The 18,273-nt window shown below is 52.5% G+C and overlaps 1 protein-coding gene and 1 pseudogene across 2 annotated transcripts; one reads left to right on the top strand and one right to left on the bottom strand.

The window, feature by feature from the left end:
* Positions 1–1,958: 1,958 nt before the first annotated feature.
* On the bottom strand, positions 1,959–15,788 carry R3hdm4 (R3H domain containing 4). Of its 2 annotated transcripts, none has more exons than XM_048341822.1 (8): positions 15,662–15,788; positions 7,545–7,699; positions 7,049–7,173; positions 6,467–6,590; positions 5,970–6,055; positions 5,050–5,135; positions 4,912–4,967; positions 1,959–3,004 (listed from the first exon to the last, which is right to left on the bottom strand). In XM_048341822.1, exons 1-8 carry the CDS (start codon positions 15,736–15,738, stop codon positions 2,904–2,906), a joined length of 810 nt encoding a protein of 269 aa, XP_048197779.1. In that variant the 5' UTR covers positions 15,739–15,788; the 3' UTR covers positions 1,959–2,903. The 2 variants fall into 2 exon arrangements, with proteins under 2 accessions (XP_048197779.1, XP_048197780.1); XM_048341823.1 differs by lacking the exon at positions 15,662–15,788 and adding an exon at positions 12,852–12,898.
* LOC125348530 lies at positions 8,194–8,663 on the top strand (annotated as a pseudogene).
* Positions 15,789–18,273: the final 2,485 nt, after the last annotated feature.

Genomic DNA, 18,273 nt, shown 5'->3' with positions numbered 1-18,273 from the left:
CCCAGGACCAGCACAAAAAAATAAATTGGGCTGGGAATGTGGGTTTGATTCCTTAGTACCACATACACAGAAAAAGCCAGAAGTGGCACTATGGCTCAAGTGGTAGTGCTAGCCTTGAGCACAGAGAAGCTCAAGGACAGCACCCTGGCCCTGAGTGAATTCAAGCCCCAGGACTGGCAGGACAAAAAAAAAAAAAGGACATATGGGGGTGGTGGTGGCATTGAGCCCAGAATTTGGTTTCTAGCATGAGGTTCCTATGAAAGAAGTGACCGATTATAGGACCCACAGCCTGAAGCATCCTGTACTTCCAGGAAACAGAAACCTGGTCTAAAACTAACCCTCTTAATGGTGGGCTGCCCTCTAAAGATCCAGGAGCCCATCAACTATTCAGCAGGACATAAATATTAGGTAATCAGCCAAAGAAGAAAGCAATTATCCCAGAACCATAGCGATACATGTGTTGGTTAATTGAAGAAAGAGCCTCATGGACTCAAGGGCTGGCTTCAAATGATCCTCAGACCTCAGCCTCCTGAGTAACTAGGATTACCATCCTGGTGTGGAGCCCTATCATTGTTGTTGTTTTTTTTACCAGTCCTGGGGCTTGAACTCAGGGCCTGAGCACTGTCCCTGGCTTCTTTTTGCTCAAGGCTAGCGCTCTACCACTTGAGCCACAGTGCCGCTTCTGGCTTTTTCTATATATGTGGTACTGAGGAATGGAATCCAGGGCTTCACGTATACGAGGCAAGCACTCACCACTAGGCTGTATTCCCAGCCCAAGAGTACAAGGTTCTAAGTTCACACCCTAATAAAATACACACACACACATACACTAATAAAGTTAAAATAAGGGCTGGGAATGTGGCCTGGTGTTACAGTGCTTGCCTTGCATGCATGAAGCCCTGGGTTTGATTCTTCATACCACATAAAAACAGAAAAAGCTGGAAATGGCCCTGTAGCTCAAGTGCTAGCCTTAAGCACAGAGAAGCCCAGGGCTAGCACCCAAGCCCTGAGTGAGTTCAAGCCACAGGACTGGCAAAATAAATAAATAAATAAAATCATAGTCTGGTGTACCTATTAGAGCACTTGCCGGATCCTGACAGGGTCTGATATTTAGACTTTTTTCCTGGTCCTGAGACTAATCTATTGTTTTAATTTTATGGGGATGGAATTCAGGGCCTCACACACTTGCTGGGCAGGAATTCTACCACTTGATTCACGCTGCAGCCCTTTTTGCTTTTAGTTTGATATTCAGATACTGTTCAGGGCTTCTGTCAGGGCTAACCTAAGCCTTAGACCACAATCCACCATCCACTGGGTGATCTCGTTCCTCATACTGGAAACTGAGCCACTGAGGTCAAGTGGTATCATGGCCTCAATCGCCCCCCCCCCCAAAAAAAAAAACACTAAAGGCCTAACCTCATACCTCTGTGTGGTCCTATTAGGAGATAGGGTCTCTAGAGAAACTCTAAGTTAAAATGAGGGGGTTAGGATGATCCGGGTGCATCAGGACTACCTGTCTATTTCAATAGGAGGTAGTTGGATCCAGGAAAGCCCAGAGAGAAAACAACATGGAGGATGGAGGCAGAGGCTGGCGTGGCCACAAGCCCAAAGATGGGGAGAGCCCGTGGTGGAGGCAAGAATGAACTCCCCAGAGCTTAGGGGATGGTGGTGGTGGTGGTGTGTGGCCTTGCAGACCTGGGTCTCAGCCTGGCAGCGAATAAAGCCCTGTGGCTCTGGAGGAGGTCCTGTGCGGCCCCATGCACCAGCCCCAGATTGACCACACGAGAGACACCAAAGGGTTCATGCTGCCATCTGATCTTCACAGAGGACAGCCCAGGTGGTAGAGCCTCACAGCTTAGCACATCAGACAAACACCCACTTTACCCGGGATGTGGCCGTCATGGCGGAGCCTGGGCCCCAGGCCCAGTGTGCCTAGCCAACACAAAGACAAGCCCATCTGCCAGAGCACCAGGAATTTATTAAAACACTTCCCATCCCCCAAGCACACCAAGCAGGCCTGTTCTCCACACGGGGCCCCTGCTCCCGGCAGGGCAATTGGAGCCAGGCTAGGGACAGGGGTAACAGAGGTCAGAGGCTTCTGGCTGGAAGTCCTGGATCCCCAGTATAAAGGGAGGGAATTGGGTGGGGGGGCGGGGTGTTAGGTGGAGAGCAGGCAGGGGAGGAGGGACCACAAGACACGCATAGCTAAAAGCATAAAACCAGCCCTTGAGATGAAGCTTGTCCTGCGTGGAGGACCCACGCATGTGCGTGCACACATATACACACACACACACACACACATACACACACATGCACAAGACAAAATGCTCCTGGGATGAGGGGCTGGGTCCCAAGGGACACCCTCTCCCATCAGAGGTAAAAATTGGCAGGGGTCAAGCAAAGGCTGTCATGAAGCCCCATGCTTTACCAGCTAGGGCAAGATTTGGGGTTGTGGTAGATTTTTTTTTTTGTTGTTTTGTTGTTTTTTTCTCTTCAAAAGGGAAATTTAAAAATGTACAACAAATCATGCCAAACACATTAAAAGTGATAAAACCCCTTGATTTTTTTCCCTCCTCACCTGAGCTTCAACCTGGGCCAAAAAAAAAAAAAAAAAGCTCAACAATGAAGAAAGCAACATGCCCAGGTCAGGTCTTCCCACCCAGACAAAAGTCACAGGGTAGGAGGCTATGTACAGAGGCTGCAGGGACAGTCGGGCAGTCCCAGCTGCCAGTGTGGACCTGTGAGCTGGGCAGGGAGGGGTCAAGGGTCAGAGAACCCACCCCAGGGGAAGAGCAGGTTTCGGTTTCCAAGGGCAAATTTTAAAAATCTCAATGATGTGAGCAGACGATGTGGGAGACCTTGGGGCCCCGTGTGGCAGCAGGCAGGGCTCCAGGGGGCTGTCATCAGTGCTGCTCCAGGTAGGCGGACAAGAGCAGCCCTGGCGGCAGGAAGTCCAGATGCCGATTGCTGACCTTCATCTGTCGCCGGCCTTCCAGGTCAGCGCCTGTGGTCAGTACACAAAGCCAGAGTTAAAAAAAGAGAAGGGCTGGGGATATAGCCTAGTGGCAAGAGTGCCTGCCTCGGATACACGAGACCCTAGGTTCGATTCCACAGCACCACATATACAGAAAAACGGCCAGAAGTGGTGCTGTGGCTCAAGTGGCAGAGTGCTAGCCTTGAGCAAAAAGAAGCCAGGGACAATGCTCAGGCCCTGAGTCCAAGGCCCAGGACTGGCCAAAAAAGAAAGAGAAGCCAGGCGCTGATGGTTCACACCTGCCATCCTAGCTATTTAGGAGGCTGAGATCTGAAGATCAAAGATCAAAACCTGCCAGGGCACTGTCCTTGAGCTCTTTTTGCTCAAGGCTAGTGCTCTACCACTTTGAGCCACAGCTCTACTTCCAGCTTTTCTGGGGGTTAATGGTGATTGATAGTCTCACGAACTTTCCTGCTCAGATTGGCTTTGAATTGTGATCCCCACATCTCAGCTTGCATGAGCCACCAGCGTCTGGCTGGTCTGAGAGACTCTTATCTCCAATAAACCACCAAAAAGCCAAAAAAGGAGGTACAGCTTAAGTAGTAGAGCACCTGTCTGGAGGAGAAAAAGCTTAAGGACAGTACCCACGTTCTGAGTTCAAGCCTCAGTATGGGCACACACACAAAAAAATAAGAGGATTGGGGACTGGGAATATGGCTTAGTAGAAGAGTGCTTGCCTCACATACATGAAGTCCTGGGTTCGATTCCTCAGCACCACATATATAGAAAAGGCTAGAAGTGGCGCTGTGGCTCAAGTGGCAGAGTGTTAGCCTTAAGCAAAAAGAAGCCAGGGACAGTGCTCAGGCCATAGAGTCCAAGCCCCAGGAATGGCAAAATAAAATAGAGGATTGGGAAAATCTCAGCACATAGAGATACGGACCCTCATTTGTGCTGCCAGCTGGCAACTCTGGGCCTGGCTGACCATAGCTCCTGGGTTCCAGGTTGGATTCACAAGAACAACTAACACCCCCTCGTTCTGAATCGGCAGCCCACTTCCTCCTGTTCCTTATAGACAGGGACACTGAGATGTGTCCCAAGGCCCCGTGGACCTCAGAGCCTGACCTCGTGTCCAGCCTCCTCCTGGGACTTCCGACCTCCCAGCCCTCCCCGGGTCTCCTCTCTCAACTCAGATGTAATCCCAGATCCACCTTGCTCATTCCACCTCAGGGCCCTGTTTTTGCTATTTCCTCTGCCTAGAACCTTCTTCCCCCTCCTCCCCATCTTGATGGGGCACTCCTTCTTCATGTCCAGGCCACAGCTTGACGTTGGCAGAGAATCTCCCACCCTGCCAAGCTCTGCCACTCTCAGTCTTAGGGAACAAAGACAGGCGTAGAGGTTATGTCTTCCGTACAAAGTTGCGTGGCAACTGTCTCCTTGGTAACTCCAGGCAGGAGACAGAGACAGGTGTGGGAAGTGAGGACCAGCTGGGGCACCTGGTGCTAGCAAGAGCAGTGAGGACCTCATTAGAGGAGTGTCTTGAGAGCACTCCACATTGTAAAGATGAGGGTCCAGGCAGCCGAGGGAAACCTTCCAGTGGTCCTGGAGGTGGAGTCTAAGTGTTAAGCTTCTGGAGACTGAGGACAATCATCTCATGGCTGATTTGGGTGCTCTTCAAACTTGGGCTTTGTCTCTCCAAGGAGGGGACACCTCCTCGACACAGCCCTGGAGCTCTGGATTGAGGGGTGCCTGCCCATTTGTCCGGCTGTGGACACCTCCAGGCCACTGAGCCTGGGGCCAACCACATAGGGAGATTCTGATGAATTATAGAGTCTTATTGCTACCAGAAATCTGAAAAAAAATCTGACTCTATAGGACCCTGGCCTTTGCTTCCTGGGCTGGAGGGGGCCAGCTGGGCTGTGGGGGGCACAGGCACTTACTGGCTGAGATGAGGTCCATGTACTGGCAAACGGCATGAAGCAGGAGCCTCTCAAAGCTGTGGAGGAAAAGCCATGAGCAGCCAAGTCAGGAAGGGCTACAGTGAGGAAAAACGTGCTTCCCCTCCCCCACCCCACTACCTGTTGTCCAGCATGGCTGTGTATACAGCCTGGGGGGACACAGAGAAGAACCTCAACAGCCGCTCCTCCCAGCTCTCCAGTGTTTCCTGGGGAAAAGAGAGACGAGGGTGGTCAAGCCACTGTGGGTCCCCACTATCAGGCCTGGGCTCCCTAATACCTGAGGCAGACTCAAGTCCAAAACCCTAAGTTCAAATCTTACCACTGATCCATCACAAATGATTATGTAACTTTTTTTTTTTTTTTTTTTTTTTGCCAGTCCTCAAGGCCTGAGCACTGTCCCTGGCTTCTTTTTGCTCAAGGCTAGCACTCTACCTCTTGAGCCACAGCGCCACTTCCAGCTTTTTTCTGTGTATGTGGTGCTGAGGAATTGAACCCAGGGCTTCCTGCATGCTAGGCAAGCACTCTACTGCTAAGCCACATTCCCAGCCCTTATGTAACATCTTTATACCTTCTGCCTAGCGGACTCCTATACACCCTGCAATGCCCACCTTCTTTGTCCTTGTCATTCCTACACAAAAGGGCAACCCTGGCATTGCAGCTGAGGTCCTGCACTCTAATCACCTTGATCCGTCTGCTGCTGTCACTCGCCACATGACCACTTGCCCTGAGTAACCTCCTCTTGCCTTGTCTCCAGGTGGGAAACAGCCATGAATACATGAAAAAGGGCCCCATCAAGAAAGACCAGGCTGGGAATGTGGCTTAATGGTAGAGTGCTTGCCTACCATGGGTTTGATTCTTCAGTACCACATAAATTGAAAAGGCTGGAAGTGGTGCTGTGGCTCAAGTGGTAAAGTGCTATCCTTGAGCAAAAAGAAGCTCAGGGGCAGTGCCCAGGCCTTGAGTTCAAGTCCCCAGGGCTGGCAAAAAAAAAAAAAAAAAAAAAACAAACCAGGCCCACCCACATAAGGCCTGGCACTTACCATGGGGATGCGGCTCCGCTTCAGCACGGACCGCAGCCGGCGGCTGATGCGCTGGAAGCACTCGTGGGGTGTGTATGCTGGGTCCTCTGTGGGAGTCCAGAGTAAGGGTCACAGGTGAGGCCTTTTGCTATGTCCCACCCAATGCAACCAATGTCCCCACCCATGTGTGACCTTGCCACGCCCACATCAGGACCCATCCACTCCGCTGGCCCAATTCCTGCCAGGGCCCCTCCCACACCAGGCACCGCCCCCATACCATAGCCCCGCCCACCATTCTTTTCACTGTAGGCCCCTCCCACACCGTAGCTCCACCCACCACATTCTTTTCACAATAGGCCCCTCCCACACCACAGCTCCACCCACCGCACAATTTAAGCTTTAGACTCTGCCTTCTCCATGTCCACCCCGCCCACACGCAGTAGCCCCGCCCACACCCGGCCCCTCCCGCACCCATGTCCCCGCCCACAGCCAAAGCCCCGCCCACTGACAGCCCTCACCTCTCCGCCGGTCCTCCCCACGGCCCGGGCCCCTCCTCCTCGGCTTGTTCTGGCCCTCGTTCTCCAGGTAGCGGAGCACCCGCTCCTGCTCCTCCCCAGAGCGGTTCATGAAGTCATTCCAGACCTGGAAAGTGGCAGGCAGGGTCATTCTGGGATCCTAAGCGGAGGACCTCGAGTCTCAGGACCTCATTTTCCCCACTTGGCAAATGATGGCGGGGGAGGGGGGAGTGAGGGGGGATGGCCAAGTAGGTGGATAGGTGGAAGTCCTCCTTTGGACCATCACCTTGGGGCCGCCTAACCCGTGTCACAGAGGAGCTGGGCTAACTGGGTCAGTATACATGCAGTGTGCCTTGGCCGGGGTGGTGTGGGTCATTAATTCCAGGGTGAGAGTGGATAGATGGGAGGCTGGAAGCTTCCTGGGAGCTCTGGCCAGGTCTGGGCAGGGAGGGAGACTGAGGGCTTCCATCTAGACACCACAGTGGGAGGGGCTCCAGATGAGGGATTCAGACAACAGCCTGGCAGAGAGTGAGCTCATGGGTTCCTTGCCCAAGAAGGGGGCCTGTGAGGGGCCCTGGGCCTTACCTCCACATAGGTGGCATTGTTGCAGGCCTCGGCAAAGATGCCCGGGGCTGCAGGGAGTGTCAAGTCCCCGTCCTCCAGACCTGGTGGACCTCCATCGGCTTCCATCAGGGTCAGGAGGTACTGGGCTGGAGGGAAACAGATGTCATCCGGCTAGGAGCAACATCCAGGGTCCCCACGACCTGTCTTCCTTCCTGGCTTCCTAGCTAGTTCTCCCCCACGCTCCCACTCTTTCCCATCCAGCCTCCAAGCCCTATGAATCCTGCCTCCGTGAACTCCTTTACATTCTTTGAAGCCCCAAGTCTCATGCCCCAAATACCCTCTGGCCCAGTTTTGATCCAGTAAATCTAGGGGTTGTCCAAGTCTGGGTATTTCCTGTTCCCTTGCCTTAAGCTCAGCAGCCAGCCAGCTCCCCTTCAGGCAACAGTAACACAACAAGCTTTCATGGGTGGGGGTTGGGGGAAGAGAAGTACCCCTCTCCCCCACCTCCCTGGCTTACTGTTCTCCAAGCGCTGTAAGCTCTTCCGTCCCTTGGCTTTGGGCACAAGGTCTGAATTCCGCACAGCCTGGTTGATGAAATGCTGCTTGCGCCTGGAGGCTGAAAGTCTCTTCACCTGGGAGCTGGCTAGTGGGGGCAGGCAGCCCTGGAGGGGCCTGTGGGCCGGGTGGGGGCAGAGCGGGACCACCTTCAGAATCAAGGTGGGCTTGATGGGGGTCCCTTATTACCTGCTTAACTTCCCCAACTAGGAGAACATTCAATACCCATAAGGCAAGTACAGTTGTGATAACAGATTGGGAAGCTGAGGCTGGGAAAAGAGAAGACAGCCAAAGTCACAGAGCAAGCCAGTGGCCGGCAACAGGAGGCCCTTGGGTCCAGGACTTGAAGCTCAGCCTCTCTTGGGAGAACCAAGCCATTTGACTGTATCCAGCTCTCCCACCCCAGGTACCAGGTAAACCAGAACATAGCCCTGGGCCCACCCTCCAAGGGCTCAACTCTCCCCTGCAGAGACCCCAGGAGCCAGGCCAGGGAGGGGCAGCGGCTCCTCAGAGCTCCTCACTCCTGGGGGCGCTAATCTGCCCTTCCATTAGCACAAATGCAGTCATTGTGGGCACCGGATTAGAACTGTGGGGGATCTTCGGCCCGGACCATGCAGTCCTGACTGGTGCTCGGATCCGCACCTGGAGCGGCTCTCGGGGCCGCGGTGCCGGCGTTCTGTGGTTTAAAGTCAATACAGAGAAGCTGCCATAATTTTTGTACTGCTGTTCCTAAGCACATCACTTACAAGGAACTAAAAAAACCTGTTGACTTCTAAAAACATTATGTTAGAGAGACATGGGAAATTGTACAACATGGTAAAAATCCCGGGGTCTATTAATATACCATTGAATGAAGTAGGCCAAGCTCTGCAGATGAGCCCCAGAGATTTCAAAGAGAAATATCATCAAGTAAAGCCATGCAAATCTGACAGCATAGTGTTTTCTTGTCTAGCTGGAGTGAGAAGCAAGAAGGCCATAGACACAGCAATATCTCTAGGCTTCAGCAGTGCCCAACACTATGCAGGAGGATGGAAGGAATGGGTAATGTATGAATTTCCAGAGAAGAAACAAGGACATTGAATTTTGGAATGCAGGCTGACTTTCCTTGGGTACATGGAGTGTGAGATGGTATTGAGCAAAAGAACAATCTAATTCTTGGTACCAGTGGTTAAGCATAAGAGTGTATAAGCCAGTTGCTTGTTGAATCTTTTTGTCTGTAAATTGAGATATTGCTCCTTTGACAAGTTCCAAAGGCTACCAAGGACTGAGATGAAGTATGTAACTTGCCATGGAAATATGGAAGATTAGATTCTAGGAGTTAAGTGGTTTAGTACCATTGAGTAGCATCCTTTAAGACAGAACAAGTCACTTGTATTACATAATCATGCAACTATTTCTGTGAGTGCAGCCTCTTTTTACTAAAGAGGCAGAGCTAGAATAAATTAACAAGTAAACTTGATTAAAAGAAAAAACAGCCATTTGCTGGGCACCAGTGGCTCATGCCTGTAATCCTACCTACTCAGGAGGCTTAGATCTTTGGATCATGGCTCAAAGCTTGCTGAGGCAGTAAAGTCCGTGAGACTCTTATCTTCAATTAACCAGCAAAAAGCCAGAAGTGGCGCTGTGGCTCAAGTGGCAGAGTGCTAGCCTTGAGCGGGAAGAAGCCAGGGACAGTGCTCAGGCCCTGAGTCCAAGGCCCAGGACTGGCAAAAAAAAAAAGCTCAGGGACAGCACCCAGGCCCTGAGTTCAAAACCCAGGATTGGTACCAAAAGAAAAAAAAAGTCTAAGAGATGAACAATGAATGAAATATGTTAACCTCATCTAAAAATTTGTGACCAATATGACAGTATAATATGACAGAAATACGGATTTCTAATGTTAAAATTACTGGGTGGAGTGGTTTATACTTGTAATCCCCACAAGCAGAGATTATATGGTGATAGAAATCAAAACAAGGGCTATGTCTTTGGAGGATAGAATATTCACTGGAAAAGGCCAAGAAGGAACTTTCTAGGGTGGTACAAATGATCTGTATTATGAATATGTATTAGTACTCAGGTATGTTTGTCAAAATTCATTGAAGCAAACACAAAAATGTATGTTTTCTATGCTGTTATTCCTTCAACTTAAAAAGTGAAAATAGAAAATTGTCTAAATTTCTTCAGAATGTTAATTCCTATACTCGTTAGTGCACTGGTGGCACAATAAATCTGTTCTTTCTTCTGAAAAAAAAAAAAAAAAAAGAACTGTAGGGATGGATTGGCTGGCACTGCCAGCCGCCCCTCCCACACACACCTAAGGACCAATCAAGCCACCTGGGCAGAGGGGACAAACATGGCAGAGTGGGAGGGAGGCAGCTTTTAGATGGAAACTTTCTTTCCTTTGCTTGTTTTATTTTGTACTAGTCCTGGAGCCCTGAGCTTTTGTGCTCAAGGCTAGCACCCTAGCACCTGAGCCACAGCTCCGTTTCTGGCCTTTTGGTGGTTCACTGGAGATAAGAGTCTCATGGACTTTCCTTCCCCAGCTAGTTTGGAACTGTGATCTTCAGGTCTCAAGTCTCCTGAGTAACTGGGATTACAGGCATGAGCCATGGTGCCTACCCGGCTAGATGGAAACTTGCTGATGAGAAGAGTCACCAAGATCTGCCCCAACAACCCTCATGCCACAGACTATGGGTTCAGAAACACACACACCCCTTCATGGGCTGATTGTGGAGTCTGAGGTGCCCGATTTTCCACCCCCACATGCTAACCGTGCCCTCTGCTCCTTCCCCCATACCACTCTGACTAAATGGATTAGAAAATAATAATTGCAGGGCTAGGATAGAGGCTCATTCCTATAGTCCTGACTACTCTGGAGGCTGAGGTCATGAGGACTGAGGTTCGCTGCCAGCCCTAGTAAAAAAAGTCTTTGCGATTCCATCTCAACAAACAGGCCAAGTGTGGTGGTGTTCACCTGCAATCCTGGTTATGTGGGACGTGTAAATAGGAGAACCAAGGTTCAGGCCACCTCCAACAAAATCAAAACACACTTCAGAAAATAACCAGCATAGAAAGGACTGGAGGTGTGGCTTAAGTGGCAGAACACTTGCCTAGCAAGCACCAAGGCCCTGAGTTCAAACCTCAAGACTGCCAAAAAACATTCATTCAAAGTTAGCAGAAGGGGGAGGGGAGATGGGAAAGGTAAAGCAGGAGAAAAGGAGAGGGTAGCAATGTTGGACAAGAACTGTACTCGTGGGGGGGGAGGAGGATATGAGGGAGGAGGTAACAAGTAGAACAAGAAACGTACTCACTGCCTTTCCTATGAATCTGTAACCCCTCTGTATCACACTTCGACAATAAAGAAAAAAAAAAAGAATTGTACTCGTTTCCTTACGTACGTAACTATAACCCCTCTGTGTATCACCTTTGCACTACAATAAATATCTTCTTTTAAAAAAAAGTCAGCAGAATGGAACATACTACCAAAACTTTCCCAGCGGTCTAAAAACTCTGAGACACAAGTTGTATATATATATGTCCAAAGTACTAGACAACATCATAAGCCAATAAGCTGGGTGCTGGTAGCGCACACCTGTCATCCCAGCTGCTCAAGTGGCTGAGATCTGAGGACCGCAGTTTAAAGCCAGCCCGGGCAGGAAAGTCCATGACTTATCTCTAATTAACCCACAGAAAACCAGAAGTGGAGCCACAGCCCAGGGACAGAGCCCAGGCTCTGAGTTCAAGCCCCATGGACCAAAAGGAACAAAACAAAAGTAAATTTAATGTGGGCTGGGGATATGGCCTAGTGGCAAGAGTGCTTGCCTCGTTACACATGAGGCCCTGGGTTCAATTCCCCAGCATATACAGAAACATATACAGCATATACAGAAAATGACCAGAAGTGGCGCTGTGGCTCAAGTGGCAGAGTGCTAGCCTTGAGCAAAGAGAAGCCAGGGACAGTGCTCAGGCCCTGAGTCCAAGCCCCAGGACTGGCAAAAAAAAAAAAAAAGTAAATTTAAAACAACAGAGAGAGAACACAGGCAGGGGAGAAGCCTGAGTCAGAACTTCCCCCAGACCAGCTTCACAGCTGGGCTGACCAAGTGCCCACCATTCAGAAGCTGGGGACCTCCCACCCTGAGGATCTTGGTTTGGGGGTGTTTTTTTTTTTTTTTTGCCAGTCCTGGGGCTTGAACTCAGGGCCTGGGCTCTGTCTCTGAGCCTCTCTGTGCTCAAGGCTAGCACTCTACCACTTGAGCCACAGCGCCACTTCCAGCTTTTTCTGTGTATGTGGTGCTGAGAAATCAAACCCAGGGCTTCATGCATGCTAGGCAAGCACTCTACCACTAAGCCACCTTCTCAGGCCAACCCTGAGGTTTAATACTACCAAGGGTGTTACTTCGATACATTGGGGAGGGGGCAGTTGTAAAACTTACAAGAGACTGGGAGTCCAGAAAGAACACCAAAGAGCCAAAATAGCCAAGCACCCACTTGCTTCCTTCCTATGCCGAGGAGCTCACTCCCACGCTAACACAAAGGGAGCTTTCTCTCTCTCTGGGCTCATCCGAGGACAGGGACCCCCAACCCCCACCCCCAAGGTCACACAGATTTGCAGAGGAAGTTCGAGTCTGGGGTCCTCCGTCCCCAGAGCTGGAGGACACAGCCATGGCAACCCCCAGAAGGGTGAGTCATCAGCTGGGCCCCTCCTGCTCCACCCCTGTGACTGAGCAGGGCTGATAACACACGCAAGGCCACATCCCGCTCTGCAGGGCCTGGCTTCACCCCACTTTAACAGAGGGGTCTCCAGATCCAGTAAACAAGGATCCCCCCTTCCCCCAGATCAGATCCTGTGTGTGACCCAGAGCCACCTGCTTCCCTCAGCCTGCCCTCCCAGTGGGGCGTGGCCCCTGCCCCAGCACCACCTGTGAGTGGCTCCCCAGTGCCTATGAGGGCTCCTCCCTGGCTTAGCACTGGACCCCCCAGCATGTGGATGGGGGGAGAGAGGTCACCACCCACTCCCGGGATGGGATGGGGACCACAAGCACCCCAGAGCTGAGAGCACAAGTCCCTCTATCAACTCTAACCTGCTGGATTCAACTCAACCTTCAGATTCCAGCCAAAGACACATCTGGCCTCTGGATTCAGAGCCAGATTCCCCCTCTGCAGACAGGAAGTGGGGCACAAAGGGGAGATGCAGAGAAGAAGGGGAGACCAGTTTGTGCCATGTGGCTGAAATGGCTGGGGGATAGCTCCAGCTCAGCTCTACCCCAGGGCCTTTGCACATGCTCACCTGGCACTGTTCCCTAGCTCATTCTGGTTCATGTCCAAGTGCTACCTCTCAGGGATCATGGTCACACCCCCCAGCTGGCCCAAACAACCTTCTTCCGGCTTAACTGGTAGGCACCTGAGCCAGCTGGCCTTTCCCCTTCTTGTTTACTCCTTGCTTGCCCTTGCTGGCTGGTTTCCTAGATCCTGGGGAAGAAGCCAGTGGCTGTTATCTGGGTCCAGTTGGTGTCCCCTTGAATTGAATCCCCAGGAGACAAGGCACAGTGGGCGGTATGCGGGGGGGTGTGTGTTCAGGATGGGTTTGTTGAGTGAATAACTAAACTCCTGTTTACACAGTCACTTGGGCTGGTCCATCACCTACTCCAGCCAATGAGTGCACCGTTACAAAGCAGTGAAACAGAGCCACAGGAGGACTCTGGGCTTCCTGAACCCTCCAGGCCTCAGAAAAATGCCTACACCAGCCAGGACCTGTGGCTCACACCTGTCATCCCAGCTACCCAGAGGCTGAGACCTGAAGATCAAAGTTTGAAGTCAGCCTGGGCAGCAAAGTCGATGAGACTCTTATCGCCAAGTCACCACCAAAAAGTAGGAGTGGAGCTGTGGCTCAAGTGGAAAAGTATCATCCTTGAGTGTGAAAAGCTCAGGGACCACACTTAGGCTGTGAGTGCAAGCTCCAGAGCCAGCACACACAATGCCTACACAGTGAAAGTGATCAACACCCACAAAAGGGAGGCAGGATAATGGGGAGAAAGGTACCCACAATGCTCCTCACAAGCCGGGCACTGGTGCTCATGCCTGTAATCCTAGCTACTCAGGAAGCTGAGGTCTGAGGATAGGGGTTCAAAGCCAGCCAGGGCAGGAAAGTCCATGAGACTTTGATTTCCAACGAACCACCAGAAAACCAGAAATGAAGCTGTGGCTCAGAGTGGTGGAGCACTAGCCTTGAGCAAAAAAAAAGAGCTCAGGGACAGCGCCCAAGCCCTGAGTTCAAGCCCCACAGCTGACCAAAAATAAATAAAAATGCTCCTGGCAGGTTTGGCTTGGGACCTGGGCCAGCCACGCCACTGGTAAAACCCCATCTTCTTCCCCTCCCAACGGAAGAACCCACTTCCCCCTGTTGAAGAGCAGGAGGTGACTCAGCTGGGCAGGTGAACTCAGCAGAGGGCCACAAGGAAGTGTAACCCTAAGCTCACCAACATTTCCAGCTTTAGCACTTCCGCTCCAGGGGGTGGGCAGGCAGTACCCACTGGGATGGCCAAAGGCCTCAGAGCATCCTCAGAGCCAGGCCTGGTAGAGCACTTCTATAATCCCAGTACACAGGAGGCAAGGTGAACACAGGAAGATCTCAAGTTCAAGGCTCACTAGGGCCATGTAAAGAGACTGCGTCAAAACACCACAAAAGAAAAAAGAAAAAGGCAGGCATCCTCTGTCTTGACCACTATCTAACCTGGAAAGACCCCTAGGTTTCTGGTAAAGACCTGACAGTTAGATGTACTAACAAAACAGTGATAATAATAAAAACCACAACAGCTACAAAAAAAAAAAATGGAGTGCTAATAAGGCCATTTCAAAGTAACTCCAAAGGGGCAGGACATTTGGGAGAATCATTAACAAGCAATGACTGAATTTCAAAACCCTCTGCTGGGGATCAGGGGCTTACACCTGTAATCCTAGCTACTCAAGAGGACTGGGGCTCAAAGCCTGCCTGAGCAGAGAGTCCGAGACTCTCATGTTAATTAACCCCAGAAAACCAGACGTGGAAGTGTTACTCAAGTGGTAGAGAGCTAGCACTAAGTGAAAAAGCCTCAGGTGCAGAACCCAGGCCCTGAGTTCAAGTTTCAGTACCTGAGCATGCACACAAATACAAACAGAAAAACCCAGCACTGGTGGCTCAGGCCTGTCATCCTAGCTACACAGGAACCTGAGATCTGAGGATCAAGGTTCAAAGCCAGCCTGGGCAGGAAAGTCCAGGAGGCTCTTATCTCCAATTAACCACCAGAAAACAGGAAGTGGTGCTGTGGCTCAAGTGATAGAGCGCTTGCCTTGAGCTGAGGAGCTCAGGGACAGAGCCCAGGCCCAGAGTTCAAGCCCCACAACCAACTAACCAACAAAACCCCCTCAGGGAAGCTGCCACGGGTGCTATCCACTTTACAAGGGGGAAACTGAGGCATGGAAGAGAAGAGCAACGGTCCCAGGGCTCACAGCCCCTTACAGACAAGCCGCCCCTTACAGACAAGCCAAGTGGACGAGGAACCCTGCGCCCCACAACGGCCACCTCCGGCCCAGGACAAAACACTGGCGCCTATTCGCCGGGGTTCTGAGACACCTCTCCCCATTTTATCTGGGAGCTTCTCTCCCCCCCCCCCCCAGGGGAAACTGAGTCCCGCCAGCCAGGAGAGGGCGACGCGGGGAGGAGGGCGCAGGTGCGCGCCCTCTGTGGAGGTGCAGGCGCACGGCACCGGTTGCGGGCACCTGGACCGCACCCCCCGGAGCCCCCCGGGAGCCCCGGGCTCGGACCCAGGGCGGGGCGGGGCACCGGACAGGGGGTGGGGAAAGGTGCCTGCGTCCGTGAGCTCAGCTCGGGGAGGGGGGGTCGGCAAGACCTCCACAGCGAGCGGGAAGGGAGAGCCGGGGAGGGCGGAGACCGAAGGAGGAAGGGCAGGAGGGGGCCCCCGACCCCAAGAGGAGAGGGAGGGCCCGAGGCGGGGAGGGGGGCGGGCGGAGGAGAGGGGAGAGGGAGGACCCGAGGCGGGGGAGGGGGGACAGAGGCCGACCCCACCCGCGCGCCCCCCGCGCCCCCCCTCGCGCGCTCACAGCATCCGCGGGCGGCCCGGGTCGCCCCCCGCCGCCGCCGCCTCCGGGCCGCCCTCCGGGTTCTCCAGGGCGACCATGGCGCGGGCAGCCGCGACGCCGCGCCCGGCTGGGCCTTCTGGGGCCCGGCAGGAAGTGACGGCCAGCCGGGGGGCGGGCCGGGGCGGGGCGCAGGGCGCGGGGCGGGGCCGGCCGGGCGCTGGGATCCCCGGACCGGGGTGACCGGGAGCCGCGCGGGGCGACTCGCCCGCGATCGCGGCCCCCGCCGCTCCCTTCCGGCCTCGGGGTTTCATTCAGTTGAACAAATGCTCCCCCGGGGGAGTAATGCGGGGCCCGGGGGTGGCCGGGTCGGGGGGCCTTGAGGTCCCCACCTGGTGGGCGGGGATGGGGACGCGGCTGGGGCCCGGCGCGTTTAAGGAAGGCCTGTGGGAGCCCGGAGCCCCGGGAGCCGAGGGCGCCGAGGCCTGGACTCCGGGTGAGCGCGGCGCCCGGCCACTGGCAAGTCTGGGGTGTGTGTGTGCATGTGTGCGTGTGTCTGGGGGGGGGGGGAGGAGGGAAGCGTGATGTCGAGAAACCACCGTGTTAATGCCACGGGAATGCAGCCTGCCCGATCCTCCTTCGTGGTTGTTCAGGACTAAGGATGACATGGCTTTTAAATAAGTAAAGAGCAAGGAAACAAAAGAAATAAAGTTAAAGACATCCGCCTCCCCCCCCCCAAAAAAATGAGCCCACCCATCCTCTGATAATGTTTTCGTGTGTGGATGGATACATGTGAAAAGAAGCAAAATAAATCAGTGGTGATACAAAGCAGAAAGAGAGCACTGGGGAGAGAGGGTTTTGGTCATGTCCAACGTCCAGTAACCACCCCTTCCCGCCACCCCCCTTCTTCTGCAGTACTGGGGTTGGAACTCAGAGCCAGCTGTTGGGGTTTTTTTGTTTTGTTTTTTTTACTGGTTAGAACTTTCCTGTGGAGGCTGGCCTCCACCCAAGATCCTCCCAGTACTAGCCTAAAGAGCAGCTTGGGTCACATATGTTTGCTACTAGCACCTGACTCCAGTATCTTTTCCTTTTTTGTTGTGTTTTGTTTTGTTTTTTTGCCTATCTTGGGGCTTGAACTCTGGGCCTGGCCACTGTCTCTAAGCCTCTATGTGCTCACGGCTAGCACTGTACCACTTGAGCCACAGCACCACTTCTAGCTTTTTCTGATTTGTTTATTGGAGAGTCTCACGGACGTTGCTGCCTGGGCTGGCTCTGAACCACCATCCTCAGATCTCGGCTTCCTGAGTAACTAGGATTACAGGTGTGAACTACCTGGCAGGCGCCCAGGCCAGTATCTTCTTAATACCCCTCAAGCCCTCAACTCCCAGCTCCTTGGTCCTTTAGCTTAACCATGAGCTGCTGGAGTGGATGCATTTCAAGGTCCAGCCAGCTGCAGATGTATTCCCAGATTCAGGGGATTCCCACATACAAGCCACCATCCCCACCCACTTGCCACCTCCGGCCCATCATTCTAAGCTGGCCTTCAGTATTACTCCAGAGAGAGCTTGGTGGCTCACACCTGTAATCCTACCTACTCAGCAGGCTGAGGATCTTTTGAAGCCAGCCTGGGCAGGAAAGTCCCTAAGATTCTTGTCTCCAATTAAGCACACACAAAAAAAACCCCAAACAAACAAACAACAACAGAAGCAGAGGTGTAGTTCAAGTAATAGAACACCAGCCTTCATTCAGCACAGAAGCTCAGGAGCCTGAACCAAAAAGTAAATTTAAAAAAGTTTACCCTCTACTGATTTTTTCTAGGCTATGGTCAAGAACAACTGACCCAGGGTATAGTGTCACACACCTGTAGTCCCAGCTACTCAATCTCAGCTGAGGTCAGGGGATGAATCCAGCTCAGAATTCAACACCAGCCTGGTGCCATAATGAGATTTTTTTTTTCTGGGGAGGGGGTGTGCAAAGAAAATAATTACTTTTTGCCAATCCTAGGACTTGAACCCAGGGTCTGGGTGTAAGCAAATATTTAGAGTTTCGGAGAATAAATAAAGAGTCAAAAGGCTCCACAGACCAGCAGGTTTTATTTATTATTATGTTTTGGTCAGTCCTGAGGCTTGAACTTGGGGCCTGGGCTCTGTCCCTGAGGTTCTTTTTTTGCTCAAGGCTAGCACTCTACCACTTGAGCCACAGCACCACTGCCAGCTTTTTCTGTGTATGTGGTACTGAGGAATCGAACCCAGGGCTTCATGTATATGAGGCGAGCACTCTACCACTAAGTCACATTCCCGGCCCTGCAACAGGCTTTATTCAGGATAAAAACCTGAGAAGGGCCGGGTGCTGGTGGCTCACACCTGTAATCCTAGCTACTCAGAAGGCTGAGATGGGCAGGGAAAGTCTGTGAGACTCATCTCCAATTAACTACTAGAGAAGCAGAAGCAGTGCTGTGGCTCAAGTGGTAGGGCATAGACTTGAGCGAAAGAGCTCAGGGGCAGCACCCAGGCCCCGAGTTTAAGCCCCACAACAACAACCAAAAGGATAAAAAGGATGAACCAGGCACTGATAGCTCATGCGTGTAACCCTAGCCACTCAGGAAGCTGAAAATCAGAGGTTCAGGGTTTCAAAGC

The sequence above is a fragment of the Perognathus longimembris genome, chromosome 3, assembly GCF_023159225.1.
Source record: "Perognathus longimembris pacificus isolate PPM17 chromosome 3, ASM2315922v1, whole genome shotgun sequence".
Taxonomy (NCBI): Eukaryota; Metazoa; Chordata; class Mammalia; order Rodentia; family Heteromyidae; genus Perognathus; species Perognathus longimembris.
The sequence above is the reverse complement of the archived record's forward strand: the minus strand, read 5'-3'. Positions and strand labels throughout refer to the sequence as shown.